Source organism: Columba livia, chromosome Z (genome assembly GCF_036013475.1).
Source record: "Columba livia isolate bColLiv1 breed racing homer chromosome Z, bColLiv1.pat.W.v2, whole genome shotgun sequence".
NCBI lineage: Eukaryota > Metazoa > Chordata > Aves > Columbiformes > Columbidae > Columba > Columba livia.
This window is the reverse complement of record NC_088642.1, coordinates 60,958,508-60,980,824: the sequence shown is the minus strand read 5'-3', so window position 1 is coordinate 60,980,824 and position 22,317 is coordinate 60,958,508. Positions and strand designations below refer to the sequence as shown.

The 22,317-nt window shown below is 35.4% G+C and overlaps 1 protein-coding gene across 10 annotated transcripts in view; it reads left to right on the top strand.

The window, feature by feature from the left end:
• Window positions 1-19,687, top strand: part of PTPRD (protein tyrosine phosphatase receptor type D) — a 366,746-nt gene extending 347,059 nt beyond the window's left edge. For all 10 annotated transcript variants that reach the window (XM_065046079.1, XM_065046078.1, XM_065046083.1 and 7 more), the window contains 7 exons: window positions 1,119-1,404; window positions 1,887-2,065; window positions 3,288-3,414; window positions 4,395-4,520; window positions 9,009-9,163; window positions 13,226-13,361; window positions 15,717-19,687. In XM_065046079.1, coding sequence (XP_064902151.1) covers window positions 1,119-1,404; window positions 1,887-2,065; window positions 3,288-3,414; window positions 4,395-4,520; window positions 9,009-9,163; window positions 13,226-13,361; window positions 15,717-15,785 — 1,078 coding nt within the window. In that variant the 3' untranslated portion in view covers window positions 15,786-19,687. The remainder of the gene's footprint in view (window positions 1-1,118; window positions 1,405-1,886; window positions 2,066-3,287; window positions 3,415-4,394; window positions 4,521-9,008; window positions 9,164-13,225; window positions 13,362-15,716) is intronic.
• The last annotated feature ends 2,630 nt before the right edge of the window (window positions 19,688-22,317 follow it).

Sequence of the window (22,317 nt, the reverse complement as noted above, 5' to 3'; positions counted from 1 at the left end):
ATGTATTTCCTTATATAAATATTTCATGATCAAGGTTTATTCCAGTACCAAGCTGAGAGTAGCTGACCCATGTCTTCTTCTACCCTCAAGTCCCACCAAAGATAGGAAAGCAACTTTCTATCTCAGAGTTGTTCCTAAGGAATCCCTTGCTTTGCAGAGATCTAAGAAGCAGTGGTTTCTTTGGCCTCAACAGGGTTGATGTAACTTCATTTCAGCTCCTGCCTAAAATCAGCAACTAACTTAACCTAGAACCTGTGAGGAAGCACTAACTTTCCCTCTGTCTAATAAAAATTACTCACCCAGTCTGGACATTAATGAATGCTGTGATTTCAAACTTTGTCTTTAGGCACATTTTAGTTCTTTTGTAATCTGTCTTTTGTGGTGTGATGACTATCTTGATGCAGGGTCTGGCCATTCCAGATCTTTCTTACATTTTCCCACAGTTGCAAGACAGATATCCTAGTGGCCAGCTGAGGATTTCCAGCTGAGGGTTTCCCTAGCCTACAGCTTGCATAGGCTAACTGGGCATGGCTCTGCGTTGCAAAGAGTAACAGCATGGCCTGACTAAGTGGAAAAGCAGAGGACAGAAAAAAAAAGTGTTATTAGGAGTGCTACTGCCAGAGTTGGGGGAGGGATAGAAAGTTTACCTCCAAAGCACGATAGAAATAAATTACTCATTTTTATAACATTATTGTTTGGCAATAAAGTCGCCTCCGTAAACAGAATAGCAACAATGGCATGTTTAATCAATTAAAAATCATGCTACAAATAAAGCTTGAACTCTTAGAGAATTTGTCATCTCCAGTAATTTCCATTTTTAAGAACACATATTTCTAGAAGACATTGCAATGTGTCTTATTTCTATTAAACCTGAAATTGCAAGATGCAAAGATCTCATATAGAAGCATTCCAAGTTCTCAGTTGCTTGTAATGGGTTTTAAAGGAGCTTACTTATTTCAGGGCACTGACCTCTTTCATAATAGCTGATGTTCATATTCAGAGAAATGTGCTGTTCAAATCATTGTTAAAAAACTCTAAAAATTGATTGTTATAAAAGTAAGCACAATGCATGAAATAGTCCTTCATGTTGTTTTTTTACCTCTGTTCATTTCTTTTAGTGCTGGAGTCGGCAGGACTGGCTGTTTCATTGTGATAGATGCCATGTTAGAGAGAATAAAGCATGAAAAGACTGTAGATATTTATGGCCACGTAACTCTAATGAGAGCACAGAGAAATTACATGGTTCAAACTGAGGACCAATACATCTTTATACATGATGCACTGCTGGAAGCAGTGACTTGTGGAAATACCGAAGTGCCAGCCAGAAACCTGTATGCATATATCCAGAAGCTGACACAGATAGAAACAGGCGAGAATGTTACAGGAATGGAACTGGAGTTTAAGGTACTGGGATTTTATGTTGTGGGGAATCAAAAACAAATGCTGTAACACTTAATGCTGCTCTGTTCTCCACCAGTTGTTTCCAGTAATCAAAAGACAAGACATCAGCAGGCTAAAATTTTAAATTAGGAAGATGATCCTTTGTAAAATCTACAGTTCTATTCTCAATTGGTGTCCAGACAAGGACTGTTCAGTGAGGATGTTTGAACCCGGCCGTTCCTTTATTGTTCCAATAACTTGAAATGTGTGGTTTTGTAGAGGTTTAATACTCAAGTTTGTCCATATCATTAATCGAGCAGACATTAAACGTTTCTAAGGTGTTAAAATAAGCTTTAAAAATAATGCAAAGTAATGCAATAGAATATGGAAAAGAAACAGAAACTTAAATTATTTGTAAATGGATGATGAGCAGACATCCTCAAATCTGACAGTGTAATTTGGTTTTGTTATACCTGGCCTTAATTCTTTTAATTGAATTTCAACAGCGTCTTGCTAGCTCTAAGGCTCACACTTCAAGATTCATCAGTGCCAATCTTCCATGTAATAAATTCAAAAATCGCCTTGTCAATATTATGCCATATGAGTCTACAAGGGTATGCTTGCAGCCAATACGAGGAGTGGAAGGCTCTGATTATATTAACGCCAGTTTCATTGATGGATACAGGTACTAATGTTGATGTGTTCTCATGTGGACTGTTTTAAAAGTTAACAAAATTATTCACATAATTATATAAAAAATAACAAATCTTAGTATGGAAATTTACTATTGTTTATCTGCGCATGCCATATTTGGTTGAGTGGGTCTTTAAACATTAATAAAAAGTTTAGATTTTCATCCACACAATAGAGGAAAACTCTGTAAAGGACACAGAGTCTTAAACCTTGTATTTTTATCTACCTTTAAGCCATTGAGTATGTTTGACAAGCTGAAAGTTACTGAGATTATAAACACATTCATGATTTGAAAACCCAATTTCTTCACAACTATTCTGCTTAAGAAGATACGTAAAAATAATATACAGGAGATACACTCCCTGTGTCAAAGTGATAATGTATAATCTTGGAACACTGATTAACACTAGACCTAGCCACCAAAAGCATTTTATACATAAACAGTTCTGTAGCCCACCAGCATCTTCATGACAACACAGAGCAATATGCCCTCAGCTGACTTAAGCAACAAGTAGAAGAAGTCATGAAGAAGAAATGATATAGTTTGCCAAAAGCAGTTTAGGTGTACCTGAGTATCTGAACTCACAGAGATCATCTTCTGACCCTCATAACTGGAAACAACCTTCATCTCCAGTGTCACCCACACAGGTGTTTCAGTTAACTGAAAGTAGCAGGAACAATGAGAACTGGTCATCAACTTGTAAAGCTCCTGATCCAGAAGTTTTTAACAGCTTGATGGTAGCTTCCACTAGTAGGATATTAAGGCCTGGAAGTGCAGTGGACTCCAGTCCTGAATTTTCTTCCTGCCTTACTTTTGCTGGAGGCATCAGGCTGTTGAAAAGGAGTTAATAAAGAAACTGTTTGATGCTATAATTCCTAAACTTAATAGATTGTTAGACAGTTATTTCTACAAAATGAACCAGCACAACTGTTTCTTAAGTGCCTTTTACAGCACACAAAATTGAGCTATTAGAGTTGCATTAAAATTTAAATAATAATGATAAAGAGATACATCATAATATTAACAGAGTAATTTCCCTCACGAAGTTCTAAAAATAAAAAACCATTATTTGATTAAACAATCATAATAAGGTTTTAATGCTCTTAATAGTATATACATTTTTCCTCTAGATTATGTTTACATGTAAACAAAGAACATGTGTATCAATTCACTTTTTTGATTAAAATATTTTTTTAATTCTTTTTGAACATAGGCAACAAAAAGCTTACATAGCTACACAGGGTCCTTTAGCAGAAACAACTGAAGACTTCTGGAGAATGCTCTGGGAGCATAATTCTACAATTGTGGTCATGCTCACTAAGCTAAGAGAAATGGGCAGAGTAAGTACTGCTGTAATACTGCTTTACTGAAATGTTTGTTGTAATTATTTTTTTTTTAATATTTCGCTGTTATGGGAATGTCTGAAGATAAAGGTGAAGATTTAGGTTCCTTCTCCTTTTGCAATATCAATGGCATTATTGTGTAAGGTTTTCCAGTCTGCAGAATGTGCTGCAATAGACAAGCCAGACACGGCATTTTGTTGTGGGGCACGCTAAGATTCAGACACCGAGTTTTCATGTTGGTATTCTGAAGTATGCAGAGAAAGCATTGCTGTCTATTGAACAATTAGGATTTTTTTATATGGAAACTTCTCTTTTGCAGCATCTCTATTTAAGAATGTTAAAAGAAAGTGTGGTATTTTTGAGATCTAAATGTCTTCTGTGTGGTCATAGCACTGAACTTTAAAGTTTCAGCACCCAGTTTACAGTCCTAAACTCATTCAAGTGCTGCTTTGTGTAATGGAAAGAATGAAATGGTTTACTATCTGGACAGGATTATATCAAGATAAAACTGGTATGTGATAAGTGAAACCAAGTTCAGGCCATGTATTTGGGGAATAGACATGATTCAGGACATGGCTAGTGGATGCAGAGATAGTCTTGACTGAGGCCAGGGGGACTGGCTTCAAAAGGGAAGAAGAAAAAAGACTGAAAATGCCTCCAAGATTTAAATTCCATTCTGTATTTAAAATAAGGGTAAGGATAGCTCTTGTCACTGATAAATAACAGAACTGAGCAGAAGTATAAATGAGTTGAGATGTACAACGACCAGAGAGAACCTCTTTGCAATGCAATATTAAAGATAGTTCTTTATTCTAGGTATGAAACTTCATGTTCACAGCCAGACAAACAGTTCATATTCCTGTCACTAGTAGCGCTTTACATGAGTATTACACTTATCTGAATGAAAAAAGTTCTCTACCAATTTATTGTAATGGGCTTGAGTAACAGAAAATGAATTTTACTTTGTTATTTTGTAGGAAAAATGCCACCAGTACTGGCCTGCAGAGCGCTCAGCCAGATATCAGTATTTTGTGGTAGATCCAATGGCAGAGTACAACATGCCGCAGTATATTCTGAGGGAGTTCAAGGTCACAGATGCAAGGGTAAGTTAACATAGTATTACACTAGTTCACATAAGTTTAAAAGAAAATGTCAATTTCGTTCTTTTCCTCTCTTTTTAAAAATTTTTATTATTGTTATAAAATACCCAAGGGTGTACTTTCTACAAACAATAAACAAAAAGCAGATAAAGATATTAAATGAATGGGATCTTTGTTTAAGAACAATTGACTTCATTCAGATCTAACATCTGGGCAGCACAATTTTGTAAAGTTCTGAGTAACTGTGTGTGCCAAAATACATTCGATGATTTGAGGACCATTTTCCCTTTTTTCCTCATTTCCCCCTTGATCATTTTTGGAGGCAATTTTTGTCACAGCTGTAAGTATGTTGTTTTGCACCACCCTCTAGGCTGAGTGAGTATGAAGGTTAATACATTGAGATTTAAAAACTGCCAAGCAAATAACATTCATAAGAAAAGCATGACAAGCTTTGCACATAATAATTTGATTTTTTGGCATAGCATATTTTCAGCACTCTTGTATATCTGCAGAGCAGATACATGCAGCTGTGACCCTAGCATCCTCATTTTCATACTGCATTTCTTATCTGAATTCCTGAGTCCAAGGCTGAGCACTGATATAAGATTAAAGGTACATAAACTTTAAATATATATTGGGCATTTCTCAGACTTTCGATTTCTAGCACTTTAGTCTGCATGGCAGGAAGAATTACTGGCAGCCTCCATTTCTATAAGCACTGTAGAATACTATTTGTTAAAGCAAAGTAGCAGGATGTACTGTCCAGACTAACATGAGTGATTATTCAGAATTGCCAGTCAGCATCCAAAATATTGGACTTTCTTGTAGTTAGCTAGACTGCTGCTTTTAATGTTAGCTTCCAGTAGAATTAAGTATTACTAACAATTAGCTAGACAGTGTCATAACTAACCAAGACAGCATATGAATGTTTTGATTTGGAAAATGAGACATAAGAGTGTGTTTTTGGAAAGAAACTGTAGACACAGTGGATCTGATTTTCATTCTGTTCGAAATTAGGTAAGAATCACATGGCTCAAAGTTTCACTAACCTACTTGTGCTGAGCAAGCGTGGAGAAGAGCAGGCTCATAACATCAGTCTATAACCACACTTGCATTAGACAGTCAAAGCCAATTTCACTGCGACTGTGCTGATAGTTTTGGTAGATCATCTCTTAAAAATCCATTCCATCTCAAGCTGGAAGAGGTCTTATGTGACAGATCACAAAATAACAATGATAACAAAAAGCCACAGATGTACTTTAAGTGTCTACAAATAGAATGTATTTTCAAAAAGTTCTTTCAAGAGTTGATAATGAACTAAGATATTTAGGAAAGTATATACTTACTGGTAGCAAACCACTAAGAAGTCTGAAAGGGTGAAAAAACTTGATTTACCAGAACAGTTTTATTGGACCTTATATTAATGTACCTTTTTTAAAAAGTGCAAAGCATACATGCACTGCAGCAGTCCTGTTCTGCCATTTTACCATTGCATATCATTGCTTCTCAAATTTTAAAAATCTCTTTGCCTTGGTGAGCCAAAGTTTGTTAAACAATGCACTGGCAAGCTCATGGGGCCATCATAAATTTTCTAGGTGTTCTGGGAAACTATAGATCCTTCCAAATACACTGGAAGAAGTGGGAACTACTTACCAAAATGTACATTATCGTTTTCCTGTAGTTAGGCTTTTATGGCTGTCTCACCCAGTATTTGAGACCATCTAACCAAATTGTTGTATTCAAAGAATAAATGTTGCCATGGTTGTAACCAGCCTCTCTCCCTCTTATCTCAAACCCACCCATAATGTTGGAATACCACCTACGCTCTGGCAGAACTGAGTCAGCCAGTTATTCCCCAGGGACAAGAAAAGAAGCACAAGGCCTTGGTAGATGTCAGTAGCAAGCATCTGGCATGGAACTCCTTGTTTTTTCTGAAACTGAGCTGTGAATTGTTGTAAGGTGAAATTGACCTCTGTAATTGTTTCAATCTACTGCTTCTGACTGCTTTATACTCACTTTTTCTTTAAACTCCAGAGGTCAATATGTTGGGGCAGTCTCATTTAAGGCTAAACTATTAGTGATGGCCATAAATGAGTGTTATAAATTCTACAGCCTCATCAGAAGACAATTGAATGTCCCCTGAAAGAAGCCAGAAGAAATCCAAATGGTCAGCCAGTCAATACGATGATACATTAAAAGCCCTTTGTTCCACATAGGGATCTAAAAGTTCATATTTTGATAACCAGTTCTGCAAACTGTCACAATATTTAAAGTAAAGATTTTAATAAAATTTGACATTTGTATTCGGACTGCTGTTGGCAAGTGTATCATTAAAAGAAAGCAGCACTGTTTATAATGTCAGTAGCAGAGGGAACTGTGTGAGAAATTGCGGGTCAGTTCCCAATATGCTTTAGTGCTAGTCTAACACCAGAATAACTAGCTTCTGTGCTCATTAAGTAGCATTAAATAACAGAAGTTATTGCCATTAAAACTAAATCAGAACCGTTTTCACAAACTTGCACTGGATTATTGAGTTATTACGATCATGAAATATATCAAAACAGTTGATTTAAATGCACTTGGGAAAAAAAAAAGAAATTTTTTTGGCACATAGAAATCTGTTGTCTTTCTATGACAGCCAAGACTTAAGTAAAGCAGTGTCTTTCTTATCTTTTCTACCCCTAAAAAGCTACAGTTATTCTAGTGTAATACCTGTCAGTACCTGTCAGGGTCAGAAATTGCTGAAGAGCTTCCATCACCTTAATGAACATTTTGCAAGTGAGTCAGACTGAAGGTTTTTATTCTTTACATCAGAGGAATGGGAGATTATTTTGGAGGGAATCAACCTATTGTTTTGTCTTCTTAATTAATGTCATGTGCCTAAGGCCATCTGAAGGGTGCAATTTCATTATGTCTTATTGAGGGAAAATGAGATCACAGAGGCCATTATTAGAGAAGTCTGCATTATCAAAATGCCATTTTGGTAGGTAATATTTAGTTCTTTGTGTTGATGCCCACAAGATATAAAATTGGGTAAGTATTTTCAATTTTTTTTTTTAAATAGGCAAAAATGTTCCACAGAAATAAACTACTAAATTGTCACAGCATTCTAGTGAGAGTATAAGAGATAGTAAATCAGAGAAGTGAATATTTCTCCTCTCATGGAGCAGTGACTGACACACACGTTTTCTGTTTTCCTTACTCATCTGAGACATGGGAGGCAAAAACCCAGAGTATCAGAGGAAAAATCAGATCAAAGTATTGGTTTTTCCTTTGTTTATTTTTAAAATCACTTCTATTTCATTTCAAAGGTCTGTAACATTTGAGTGCCTACGGTAGAGGGGAAAAAAAAAAAATCCTTCAGCATAACTTTTTGATTTTGGAGGGGATCTCCTATAATAATTTCAATTTTTCCTGAGTTTGACTTAGCAGAAGACTATTTTGAAGACACGGCAAGGTTGGTGCTTAGGAAACAACATGTCCAGAGGCATTAGCTCACATCAGTAGCCCATGTGCCCATGTTTTTATGCCCATGCTTTTAAACATTCCAGGTGTGCAGATTGACAATGTCAAAATCATCAAGAACAGTGTTTGAAAATCCAGAACAAATTTACTTCAACCATTTGTATTATATATGTTCTATTTATGTGTCCTGACCATTTACACATTAGGTAGGCACATAGCAGAAGTTGGCATTTAATGCTTCCAGTGACTTCATTCTAAAAATAACCATGCTGCAGTATTCTGCATTTTTAAACAATCCTGTTAGTATTCCTGACCAGAGGGAATGAACAGCTTCAGCCAACTTGTTTTGTGAGAGGAAGCCTTTCTCAGTTTTTGACTGAGTCCAAGCTGTTAGTGAAGGAAATTACGAAGAGTGAAGACAAGTTTATGGTTTGTTAAACAACTGGCTTTTCTTGACCCGTCTTCTTCCAGGCAGATGTCCACCTTATAAAACACACCATACTATTAAAGATACCATCTGCAAAGAAGGTAATGAGTATACAAGTCTTATCAGTGAAGATATTCCTGACATGCAGTAGATAAGCATGTCTACGAAATGGAGAGTCAGATTCGATGGCCTTATTCTGTGGCCACACTTCTTATTCTAACTGTTCAGTATTAAAAGAAATTTGCAATCCACAGGATTCAAAACATAATGAACCAAAAAAAAAAACAACATATAACCCAGTGAAGTTGTTAAATGTTTAGCCTCAGGCATACCGTATACACAGGCAGAATGTCAGACAACTCTCCTATCCAGTGTAGCAGGGAATTTATGCAATGTTGTTAATAAAACAGCACTTCTGGGTTATTGTGTCCAACAGCACCAGCCAGCACTGTGATTGAGACTTCATAAACATGATCATAGCCATCCCCCACCTCCTCTCAATGTCCTTGTTTTGTGATTGTCTTTATGGTTGTTGCTTGACTGACTACCAGCCTCTGGAACATGCTTTTGGGATACATTGTTTGTGTCTTTTGTTAAAGGATGGCCAGTCACGAACAGTGAGGCAGTTCCAGTTCACTGACTGGCCAGAACAAGGAGTGCCAAAGTCTGGAGAAGGATTTATTGACTTCATAGGCCAAGTGCACAAAACAAAAGAGCAGTTTGGTCAGGATGGACCCATTTCTGTTCATTGCAGGTAAGTGAAAAAAGTCTCAAAACAACTCATATGCAGATTTATGTTTTTCTCAAGTTGATTGCTGGTTGCAGTGAAGATGTATATATAAGTGGAATTTCATATGTGAACTATCAGAAAATGTCATCAAATATAAGATCTGAAGAGGAACACATAGGACTGCTTTATGAGACAGAAAATGTTCTCTGACATCCCATTTACACAGAAAAGGTTCTTCTGTAATATGTGGAACCACTTTATTTTTTCTTACAAATCTGTCTCTAATGAAGGGGAAAAACGATCTGGTCAATGCTACATGCAGAAAGTGATAGGAAGAGTCTTATCACAACCTGCTATATCTGTTTTATCTGTTTTCTTGTTGATTTGTTTGTTTGTTTTCCTCCACTGGTAATAAAAGTGATGCTGTTACGTTAATGGGTATTGTTAACTATAAACAAGCTACTTACACCACAGTAGCACATTAGTAACAATCAAGGTGAGACAAATAAAAACGGTTGCTATTTTAAGAAAGGGAATGGATTAGAAAGCATGGTTTAGAAACTTTGCCTGTCAGAAAGATCACTGAGTTTTGGATTTGTGAGTTCTAACTTCAGAATGTAATGCCCATTTTTTTTGCTGTGATGTGTTCCTTTAATTCCTTTACAACTGATACACAGATGAAAATAGCTTGCAGGTTGTGTAGTAATAATCCATGGTGGGCTTTTTTAATATTCTTGTTTTTTTTTTTTTCTCTACAGTATTCCAGAGTCTATAGCAGATGGCCAAAAATCATATCTTTATATTTTATTTAATAAAGTGCTTTCTATAAATTCCATTAGGATTTTAGATATTTATTTTTTGTGACATTAAATTATTTTTTGTAGATTAAATGTTATTATTTATATAACAGAGATGCAAAATACTAATGTAGGTTCCAAGTCCGTCCTCCAAGCCAAGTAATGCCTCAATAATAGCATGAAGACAAAATGAACAAGTTTACTCGAGCGTATGTGTGCACAAAGGGAGAGAGATTCCTGTCCTCCCAATCAGAAATTGTTAAAACAGCAGTGCGTTTCAGCAGAGTCCCTTATGCTCCCCTAATCTGAAAGACTAGGAAAATAGATCTATTGGACCAATCAAATCCTTCTTTTTTTTATGTGCCTAAAAATGTGTATGGCCTGCCAAGGAGAACAGCATTTAGGATTCATATGGTAAGGAAAACTGGAGGACAACTGTGATAAGAACAAGCCTTATTCTTCCTGACGTTAGTGAGTTTTGAGAGCAGGGAAGTGATGAGAAATATTTATGCCTTTACACAGACATACATAGGAAAGCGAATTGATGGTCTTCTAAGTTCTTTGTGCCATGCAAACTTATCCATTTGTGACTGCAATGAAATACTGCTTGTAGTAGGTTATGCATCCTTTCCAACTGGGTGTGAGCTTTTATGCTGAAATTATGGAGGTTTCTACCACTGGCTTTGGTAGAAAGAGAGTCAAATCCAGTATAGTTTATCATGGTTTGGTGTTTAATATCTTATCATCATTGTAATGACAGCTTTAGAGACTGGTAATGCGAATCATCATTATAAATGTTAATCAGCTTACATGAATAGGAAATGTCCCTAGTAAATAAATTTATTTCTTTCTTTCATAAGCCTCAGATCCTGGGTAACTGCACTTTCCTAGCTTTCTTGGAATTATTGCTTCCAGTTTGTACCCTGATGAGTTTTTAAGGATTTCTCTTGTACAGAGAAATTATTCAAATGGCAAACTCCCCTAGTGCCACTTGGCCTGTGGTTTTCTTCCCACTCTATACCTATTTCACAAGTTTGCTTTCTCTGTTACGCAGTAAGCCCCTGCAACACACAATTTTAAAATTTTGTCCTTCTCTGGCATTTTTACAAATAGATCAGTGTGTTACCTTTTAAAAATTTCTAACCTCATCAGGCAGTTAATTAAAAAATAGTTAAAAGAGCAAAGGGCTGTTCAACTTGAAGTGAAATTCTCTACTTCCACCATTTTTATGTATTTATAGTCTTGTTATTCCAGCTTTTAGCAGGAGATGAAGACCACCCTTTCCCAGCATGTATTCAAGATGTATTTTTAACAACAAACTCTTCTCTCTTACAAAAGCATCCATACCACCTCATGGCTTATTAAAGCATCCTAACTTTGTTTCTTAATTGTTCAAACTTTGATGAATCATACTACATCATGAAGCAGTGCCTTCATAATTTACTAAATTTAGAATTCTTTAAAAGCTATGTCACATTGCTTTGTTAAATGTTGTGGCAGAACTTTGTTTGCTCTTTGGCTTATGCTGAAAGAAATCAGCTGATCATTAAAATGCTACTAGCACTGATGTGGACTTCAATCACTCTTTATAATCCTAAGTATTTTCTAATTGCAAATGATACAATGTGCAAATATGCTTGCCACATTCAGAGTAGGATCAGTTACCTTTACCAAAATAATACACTTGATAGATTTGCAGGCATTGAGATCCTTCCATATTAGTCTGTCTTCCTTGTTAAGTAGCTTCTCCAGATACTTGTTCATTTCTTAAGAACATAAGACAACAAATTAATTCTCTCCTTTTGCTGAATTAAACAGTTCTGAGTAGTTGGTTTTGTTTGGCTTGGTTTGAGGTTTTTTTAAGTAACGAAGACTTGACTAATGTGTGAGGCTAGAAGTCCTCACACATATTTTGAAAATCGTAATTTTTTTTTGTTGGATATTTTAAATGGTTAAGCAGGAGCAAGGACAATGGAAAATGGTAAACTGCCTTCACTCCGCTGGTCACTGTTATCAGCTCTATAAAGTTCAAGCAGGTTCCAGTGCTATTTTTGCAGGATTTTTGCAGCATGTTTCTGAAACATTAGCTTTCTAATTTACCTTATTGGTTAAAACAGACCTTACACTCCAGTTGCTCTAGATAGCCAGAGCTGTTGTCATCACATACAGATAAACCAGCACTGAGACTGTATTTTTTCAAGTTGTATCTCAATTGTCCTTTGGCTTCAGCTCTCTGAAGGTTCACATGGTACAAAAAATTGCCAAGTCCAATCACATATATTTAATAGCCCTAGAAGTGCAGTGATCTAGACCAAACACTGAAATACCTTTATACAATTTGGATGCTCTATTTCCACACTCATCTTGTGAATTTACTGGATCTCTGTCATGGTGAACAGGTGTTGTAAATCTCCAGGTTCCCAAGTCTATCTGACAGGAGAAAAGGTTTTGAAATTATTAGCATTAATAGTGAGATGATGGGATGCTTATACAAGTTCAGACTGGGAAAATATTTTTTTCCATGTAGTTACCTCTCTGTTTGTCCAAGAGTCATCTTCATGAATAACTGATAAATACTGGGTCTATTAATTATAGGAGTTTCTGTTGCTTCTTGAGGGTTTTACCTAATAACAGAAACCCAAAACAGAACAAACAGCAAACAAACCCTAGTCAAATAGGACATTTCAGACTACTGTAGATAGACATGATATACATGTGTCAGTATTGGAAAGCTGAAGATCCAGACTGCCAGACTTTATTAAAAGCTCTGTCTTATGATTTTTGTATATGCATTATTTAAATTGTAGTGTGTAGGAACAATTTCAATATTAATTGAAAATCCACTGACTAACTCAAAGTAGAAAGGAAACTATCACACTGAAGATGTGCAAAACAGGACATATACGTGAACAAGTTAAAGCAAAGCAAGCAGTAAAATACTTCATCACCTTTTTCTCCTGAAATTTCCACCATAGGTCATTGGCAACAAACATTTTCCTTCACCACACACTGATTACTGTAGATCTCAATGAACCAAACAAGTAACTTTGCAGTGAGGACTGGTGAGTCAGGAAGTACTTAATAACATGTCAGATTTGCTTGAGACCCATTATTCTTCTGAATGCAATAGTTTGCTGTGGAATTTTGCTTAGTGAGCCTTTTCCCATATAGAAATTTGTAGACATATGGTGTATTGTAACCACTGATAATTTGTCAGCCAATTCTTTCAGCATTAACTGTCAATTAACATTCTTTTTTTCCTTTCCTTTTGCTTCTTTTATTGCAACAGTGCGGGTGTTGGAAGGACTGGAGTATTCATTACCCTGAGCATTGTGTTAGAAAGGATGAGATACGAAGGTGTTGTAGATATCTTCCAGACTGTCAAAATGTTAAGGACGCAGCGGCCAGCCATGGTACAGACAGAGGTGAGGAAAACAGTATCCATATACAATGGTTATGGAAAAGATGTATTTCCACAGCCAAAAAAATGCACAGGAGTGACTGTATAAAATGTGCTTACGTTTATATCTTAAGTTATATAATGGCTATATGGCTACCATGTAAAATCTGCTATAAAGGTATTGCAAGAACTATTTCCTGTTACAGCAGTAGATACTTGTGGTGGGGAAAGAAAAAATCATTTCAGTAGTGGATCCTAGCTTATCGTAGTTGAGAAAAAATGTTCTCCAGGAAACATTACCCATTTTTATTTGAACCTTTGATTTCTGGCAGAAATGTGTGGTAATAAAGAAGAAAGCAAATTGTTTCTGCAAGTGGATCCATTGCTTGTTTTGTTTCAGGAGGAAGGTGTTGTTCATGGCTTCAGACTAACACTGTATTATTTTCATGGTTTTCTTGACTTCATGTCACCAAGCAAGTGGCTGTTTGGCCTGAAAAATTGTAATGGTAAATTCAGTACCAGGAAAACTACAGTGTAAATAATATCTGTACTAGCAAGAGTGCCATGCAGAATAAGGAAAAGTAGTGTCAACTGATTTCCTGGGCCTGGATGCTTGGAACTGTGTCACATAGTAAAGAATACTTAAATATTTTCAGTTGTGCTTAATTTCTACTTAAATTTCTGAGCTGGAGACTTGAACTAAGCCCAAGAAAACAGGTTAGGAGAACCAAGCAAAAGGACAAGAGAAGGGGAACATTTTAGGTCATACGTTTATTTAGTATAATTTGATTGACACTGGACATTAAATTACAGCCTGTGAAATTTAAAATGTTTCCCCAGAGTTTGCCATTTTCCACAAGAAAATGAAACTTGCTCCATAAAACTGCATAGTCTTATTTTTAAGAAGATAACTTCATAAAAACTTATATGAAAAATAAAAAATACTTATTTTTAATCTTGTCACTTATCCAAGTAAATCACTGTGACTAAACGGAAGAGTTAATTCCATTTCTTATCCATTACCTTCGTTCTTCTGGATAAGCAAAATGAAAAATTACTGCTTTCTGTCATTTTGCTTCCAAGGAATAGCTATAGTTTACAGAAAAACTATGCTTCTTGGAGCCTACCTGACAAATACAGAGTTCAACTATGCAATATATTCTCTCTCCTCTGACTTATTTATGTATGCTATGCTTCATCCCCACTGCTGCAAGTAGAAGTGTTGTGTACTCATTTCTTTCACGATTCTGTGGAAAACAAATCTCTCATTCAGTAGTATAAACTGCCAAAACTCCATGTGGACCACACATACAGTTAAAATTAGGCATATGTCTAATGCGTTCTCCCACTGTTCCAACAGGAAGTGGAAAAGAACTATTAGTGATCATGCCACTACACTGAAGCAAGTATCTGATGAGTTTCCTGATCTCCAAAAGAATTTTAATTGCGATCTTAACAGTTATAACCATGTGGGGTTTCCACATAGCACTATCAGATAAATAAGCAGACCATCTTGATATTTTGGATGGCTTTCAGAAGCAATTTATTTTTTGGGGTTTTGTTTGTTTGTTTGTTTTGTTTTTTCTTTTTTTAACATTTAAACCATGAGTAGCAGTTGCAAGTGAGTACACAGAAGTGCCATTTTAGTATAAGTATGCGGTATTACAGAAATGTGCAAAAGGACCGTTTTTTGGGGGTGAGAAAAACATGATGTGCCAAATGCTGCAATTACCAGAGGTATGAGGAAATCTCTCACTGCAGTGAACTTTTCTCTGCTTCCAGCTGTAGGTTGAAAGGCAGTTTGATGTTAATAAAGTGGTTTAGTTGTGTGTTTCTCTCTTAGGCCCTTTTCTTGCCACAGGCTAAGATATCTTCACATCTTCATCAAAGCTAAAATTACTGAAAGGCTCAGATTTCCTTTGCTTCCTTAAAGTGATTTTTAACCTGGTGATTTTCCATACAGCATTCTATATTAAGACTGTGCTGTATTTTGTCACCTAGTATGTTGTATTTGCTATAGATTTAATTGGATATTTTGCTATTTTCATGTACATCGAGGAAAAGCATCTTAGCATGCTCCCATAAGAAGAAAGCTTTATGCTGATGCTATGTTAATCCAGAATAACAAACGATCAGTATATGAGTATATAGTCTCTGCACAAAAAAAAAAAAAAAAAAGCTTCATTTTGTGGAAAATATTATTCCATTAAATGAGTGTCTATCTTCATCTGTTGTAACTCAGACTGGTTTTCTGTTGATGTCAGCAAGAGAATATTGCTGAACTGCAGATGCCTTTGTGGTGTATGTGTCTATAGCCACAAAGTATTCAACCAACAAGCTGGCTTTTTGATACTTTTGTTTTCTATCTTTCTTTTTCCAGGATCAATACCAGTTCTGCTATCGAGCCGCACTGGAATACCTGGGCAGCTTTGATCACTATGCAACATAAAAACCCATCATGGATTTTTATTGCAGGCCCTTTAAGATCCAGAGAGCCGCTTCTGAGCCATACGGTGTGCTTTAGAAGTACTTCTTAACTCTTAGCTAAGGAGCGATTATTGGGGATATATAAAGTAAGAAGAAAACAAAAAAGAAAGAACAACAAACAAAACTAATGGGGATACATAGAAACAACAAAAAACCCTATTCCATGTGGACCAAGAATTCACAGTTTAATAACCTAACCATAATAAAAGAATCCTGACCACTGAGGCGTCTGAAGGATCTCATTGACAGATACCTCAAGGGTTTGACATCGGTTGAAGTTAAAGGGAGGAGGAAATTCATCAGAAAGAAAGATCATCTTGTTCAGGATTGCATGCTTTTGCAAAGAGGAGTTTTGAGAGAACTTCAGTTCAGTGCAAGATGTTTGTTAAATGGTTGGGCCCTGGCTTCTCAAAGTGGACTCTTTACTTCAACATCACCCCTTCCCATCATACTGCTCATCGTAACACTTTAGGGAAAATGTGGGAATGTTTAAAAAGAAAGTCCTTGATTTAGTTTTTTAGTATTGTAAAGATACTGCTGACCTGTGCTTCATTTTTAACTGTGTAAACTTTTTCCTTTTTTTAACAAGAGTTTATCATTCAATGAAGTGAATTAAAGAAAAGGTTGCATAACTGTTAATCTTTTTGTTTAAATCTGTAGATTTTTTTAAGCTGTAGAATTGTTATCTGTAATTTCGTGCTGTAGAGATGTTAAATAATTTGAAAATTTGCACATTTTTGTGCAGTCCTATATTTATCTACAGTACCACAGTCTTGTTAGATATTACTTTTACAGTTTTGTTTGTTTTATTTTTCTTTATGAAAATATTCATTGTAATCAGTTAAATCAAAATGGGGCTTTTCAGTTTCTTTTGGAATCAACAGGGAGGCGCAAAGTATAAAGATGCTGCTAACACACACACACACACACACACACACACACCCACACGCACACATATGCACATCCACGCCCTCTCTCTTTCTATATATATAACTATATGTATGTATTACTGTCTACCCTTATCAAGCTCTTTGTATAGTTACAGAGATACAGATAGGTAGATGTTCACACACATACACGTAAGCATAACAGTTCTTCCATACCTGGATTTATCAAAGCATTGGAATAGTTTTTCAGCATACTACCATTATATTAAACTAGTATTTGATCATCTCTGCATTTCCAAGGTCCATAAACTTCTATTTCAAAGGGAAACGAGGAATGCACATCATTGATATTTGAACATTATCTCTATCCCAGATATTTCTATCCACCTTGCCACTTGAACACACACACGCACGCACACACATGCACACACGCACACAGAGTATGTGATTTAGGCTTCCAGTGAAGTTCAGTATTTATAACACTATAGTGCAATAAGAAATCATATTATTAAAGGTAGGAGGTGTGCATGTGGAAAAGGTCAGTGCATATCCCTTTAGGAGGGGAGAATGTTGTAATATACTAGGTATTAAGATGTTTTAAAATTGTATTAAATAGTATACTGTCTATAGTGTGCGCTATACAATTTACATTTATCATATGTAACAGGGCAAAGCCAAACACAACGTTGCTCTGTGAAATCAAAAGTTTTGTGGCATACAGCATTGTTTGGGGATGCTGGGTTTTATTTTAATTTTACATTTAGAGTGCCTTATATTTGATGCCTGTTTTGAATAGCATTTCTTTAAGTTAGCCTTCATTTGTATTTAGTTCAGTTGTTCATATCTCTGTTATTCTATTCAAACGTTTTAATACATGTATCAGACAATTTTGAAAATATGCATTTCCAGTTCTAAATTGAGTATGGATGGTAATAAATGATAACCCAAAACACATAGGTAGTCAAGGCCCTTTATCATTCCATATTTCCAGTAACAGACACACAAATTTAAAATCTATTTCTTGTTGGCTTTTCAAACCCACTGTGTCAGTTGTTATAGTGTTACTATTGCAGCGATGTAGCAATACACTAGCAGTAGTTGACATTAGCAGTGATCATGCATCTTTTCTTTATTAGTAGTATTTTTTTTTTATTTTGGGCCAAGTCCTTCTCATTCATTTGTGTCAACAGATCGCTAAAGTTAAACCACTTCTTTCAGTGGGAGGGTTCATATAGGGCTAGCAAGACTAAGCCCACAGGATATATTTGAGAATGACACTAGATTTCCTTCCAGGGAACAAAGAAAATTCTGTGTATAGCACAAAGTACCTTAGGAGAGTCTTAATAGGGTGCCATCTACATTGACTCTGGTTTCCATCATGCCTTCTGCCATTGTCAGTACATCAGTATCAAAGGAATTCTTTCTTTGGAGTTTCAAATAGGAGCATCGGTATGGCTTATCAGTGTGACCTCAACTTTTTTCTTCTTCCACTTTTCCAGCCACTAGCAGAAAGAAAAATGTGAAAGACCAAACTTTAGCAAGCATTGTATTTGAGCACTTTTGTAAAGAAAAAGTAAAAAAAAAGCAAAACAAAAATATAAATATATATATATGGAATAGAAGTATTATAGAAGGCTACCTCAGAATGAGATTCTATAACTTACATCTGAACCAGAGAAGAATGTGCACTATGTTTCTTTATCTTCTTTCCTGATTTGTATTTTAAAATAATTATTGAAGTGTCAGGTTATGCAGTGTGATCATGTTCTTCAACTCAAATGTAAGGGATCAGAAAAATATAATAATAAAATAAAGCATCCTTTTGGAAGCATAGAGTAGGAAAGATTCTTGCACATTTGATCCATAAAAGGATCAGAGTATTCTTCTAGAAGATTGTCTTGCAAGCTCAAAAGAAAATGAGGAAACAAAGTAAAAAACAAGGAGCAGAGCCGATTTGTGAGGAAAACTGTTGCACAACTAAATATCTCTTTTACTTTTTATATATCTTAAGATAACTATTAGCATCATTGATGTGCATTCCACTTTCTGTATTCTTATAAATAGTCATTCTACGGTTAATTTAAATTGCAAGCATCTTTGTCTGCAAACATCATACATTTCCAAGCTTAAAATTGGTTTCATCAGCATAACCAGTGCGGTGCTATTATTTACGTTTATATGTGTAGTTATGTCTAATTTTGTAATTAGTTGCAGTGGGGGAAAAACCCACAAAATATGTAAAAATGATTTATACAGTATTTTAATTTAGCTCTTTTTTAAAAAAAATTCTGACTGGTTAGATAGTGGAGAGCACGGCTGGGGGAAGGAGTGGCCCTCTAGGGAGATTTGCACTTTCTATATATACCTTTGTACTATGCACTGCCCTATTGATTCTACACCCAATAATGTTATAACTTGAACCCATCTGTAAGAAACTGCTTTTAAAATCCACTTGTGTGTATTTAAATGACACAGAATATGTAAAAAGGGGGAAAAAATGTTTGCAATGACTAAAAAAAAAAAAAACAACTGCTTTTTTTTTCCTTTTATTCTCTTATTTTTTCTTTATTTTTCTTTTTTCTTACTTTCTTTTTTTATTTTTTTTCTTTTGTTTTTGTGCCCTGATACTCCACTGATATCAGAAGGCTGCAGGTCTCATCATAACCATCCGCTATGTGGCTTTGCCATTCAAGCTTGGAGTGTCTTTACAAAGATAAAAAATTGTGTTCTTTGCTCTTGTTTTGGATGCATAGACTGAAAAATTTAAAAAATTACCTTGTAAAATGGCTTGTTAAAAAAGATACAATTACCTCTAATTAGTAGTACGCATAAATGTTTTACAGAATGAAAGGCGTGCTTTTTATTTTCTTACTTCGTTACATTGGTGGCGAAAGAAAGTCTGTATGAAAATCAGTTCTTTGCTGACACAAGTTCCATTTGTTACAAATGAATTCTAATAAAATGTCAGTGTTATGCAGCCCTGGTCTTCTTTCTTAAGCAGTACTTTTGAAATCGAACTTGTTTGGTCCCTGTTGGTGATAAAGGAGTTTAATTGGAGCTACAAAGCAGTCATTAATCTTCTTAACTAGCAGCTGGACAGTGGAAAATGCATTCTTAGGTTAGCAAATATATATCATCTTCAGCAACAAATTTTGAGCCAGCATTAGCAAGCTCTTTGGCATAAATTCCCATACGCATAGCTTCATGAATTTAATTGAAATTATCACACTTTACATGCCTCATGAGTTCCCCTTTGTGCTTTAGAAATGTATTGTTACACTGATAATATTCATAGGTGGAACCCGAAGAGGGCAAAATATCCACGTATTGGGGCAAATTGTGAATTTTTCAGTCCTGTGGATCTGGCAGGTTCTGGAGTAAATCTAAAGTCATTGGTCAGAATTCAGTTACTGAAATTGTGGCAAGCGGTCATGACAGATTTTTGACTCATTTATGGTTTGCACTGCCTGAGCAGCAAGTGCAAACATGGATCTTTGAAGCTGCTATCCAAATACTGTGCAAGTGCTTTCAAACACTTTGAAGAAGTTTAGGTGCACATTTAGGCAAGCTACAAGGGGTATGACATGGCAGTCTAGTCATGCAAAACAGAAAATGGTCTTATTCTAGTTACTTGCTTTGAAAGATGGCAGGTACTGTCTCCAAGATTACTTTGTTAGTAAAGGAACAGTCTGTTAGAAATTAGTATTAAGTATGTATTAATAAAGAATTCTCTGTGTTGGAAGGATGTGCAAAGACATTAACGTCAGCCTGATTTCTAAGAACTAGTATTGTTCTTAGCCAAATTTCCATGTAAAGGTGGTGAAAATAGTGTAAATGTGAAGCCTTGGTATTCTTACAGAATCTTATTGATGTTTTTCCACTGACTTCTGTGGATTTAACAATTACTGCTTTGCAAACTTCCTTTGGCTTTTGCATAGTCTGTGCAAGGGGGTTTAAGGCTGTGTTATGTAAGGGTTTCTACCTGAGTGGCTTTAGATGGTGCCCTTTAATGTCAGCATTAACTTCTTTGGATTTTCCTGTTCTGTGCATCTACCATGGGCCAAAATAAAGTATCAAAATGAATATTGACAAAAATATTTGGCTATGTATGTGTCAATATATTTTAAGTTTATGGGATTTAACAAAAATAGTTCTAATTGATGTTTCCTTCACACAGAAAAAAATGTTTTTATGTCATGTACTATGAGATCATTGAAGTTTAGAAATTCTGTTGAAATGTGAAATTAACCTATCTGAAAGGCAAACAAGCTACAGGCTTTTAAACACAATGACATTTGCATCTTTTAAATATTATACAAACACTTGAACCAAATTTGCAGATTTACAGAATCTTTCCTGTTCTTTCACTGTCATATCTCTCAAAATTTGATGCACAGTCCTGATTCTAGAGGAATAGAGGATTTCCATCTGTGGTTTATATTTGTTTTCTTGCTGTCCAGTTCTTCTAGTCTGTGTGAGCTTAGGACAAAAGTGAGATACTGGTAAATATATAAGCAAAGTATTGAAAAAGTACTGATAAGGGATATATAGAAAGAATTGTTCACTAACCAGAGCATCCTGAACAGATCAGTACCTGGTTACAGCCATCATTGGTCAAGAAAGGGACAGAAAAATATTCATAGAAATTGCTGGGTCCTTTTTGCTTCAGATGTGAATGTGACCTTTTTTCCTCCTCTTAACTAGCTTTATAAGCAGAATGATCTTCAATTGCTTTTCACAGACTTCGAAATTTTGAGGAAAACAACCAGCAAATTTTCTGATTTGTAAGCCAGCCTACCAGTGATAAATGACTTCCTCTTCCATAAAACATAACATAAATATATATATATATCTTGCATATGAAGTTGCAGAATATTATGAAATAGCCTTCCATTTTGAAAACTTGAAATTTAACATCTTCAGACAACCGAACTTCAGCAATAGTACTCTATCAAATGGGCAAAAATGTCCACAAAAGTTAACAAATGGTATCAATATTACTTGCATGTCAAAGAATATCTTTAAAGCAATTTCATAACTGTGAGATAGTGGTACATTTTTCATTCTGTCACTGTGCATGGGGAAATTAAACACTGATGGGGCATGAGGCTATGTACCTGTAGCGAATTTTTATTTTAAGACCTGTGGTGATTTTTTTTTTTTAATTTTGATTTGGTTTGTTTATTTTTATTCTTTTTTATTTGTTTATTTATTTTGGTTTATTTTTAGGAGGGAATATTAATGCTCTGCTACTGACTGCAACTATTTGAAAAGTTATTGAATTAAAAAATAAGGATTTGAGAAAAGTAGTTGTACCAATATACAAGAGAGTATTTTCTCTTTACACTGTCCTGTGTGTTTTAAACAAGAGGGTGCTGTCCTCCAATTCTGTTTATGAAGGGTACCATAGTAGGTTGCAGAATATTTTTTTATCTCTAATGCAATGAGTCAAGATGGGAGGAAACTAGCTTTCAGAAGAAAGCAGAATAACCTGTAAAACAGTCATTGCAGTGAACAGAGATCATTTTGCATCTAGACTATAAATAGGATGCTTTTGAACCCAAAATGCCTTCAGCTTGCTTCTGTCAGCAGAAGTCTTTATTATTG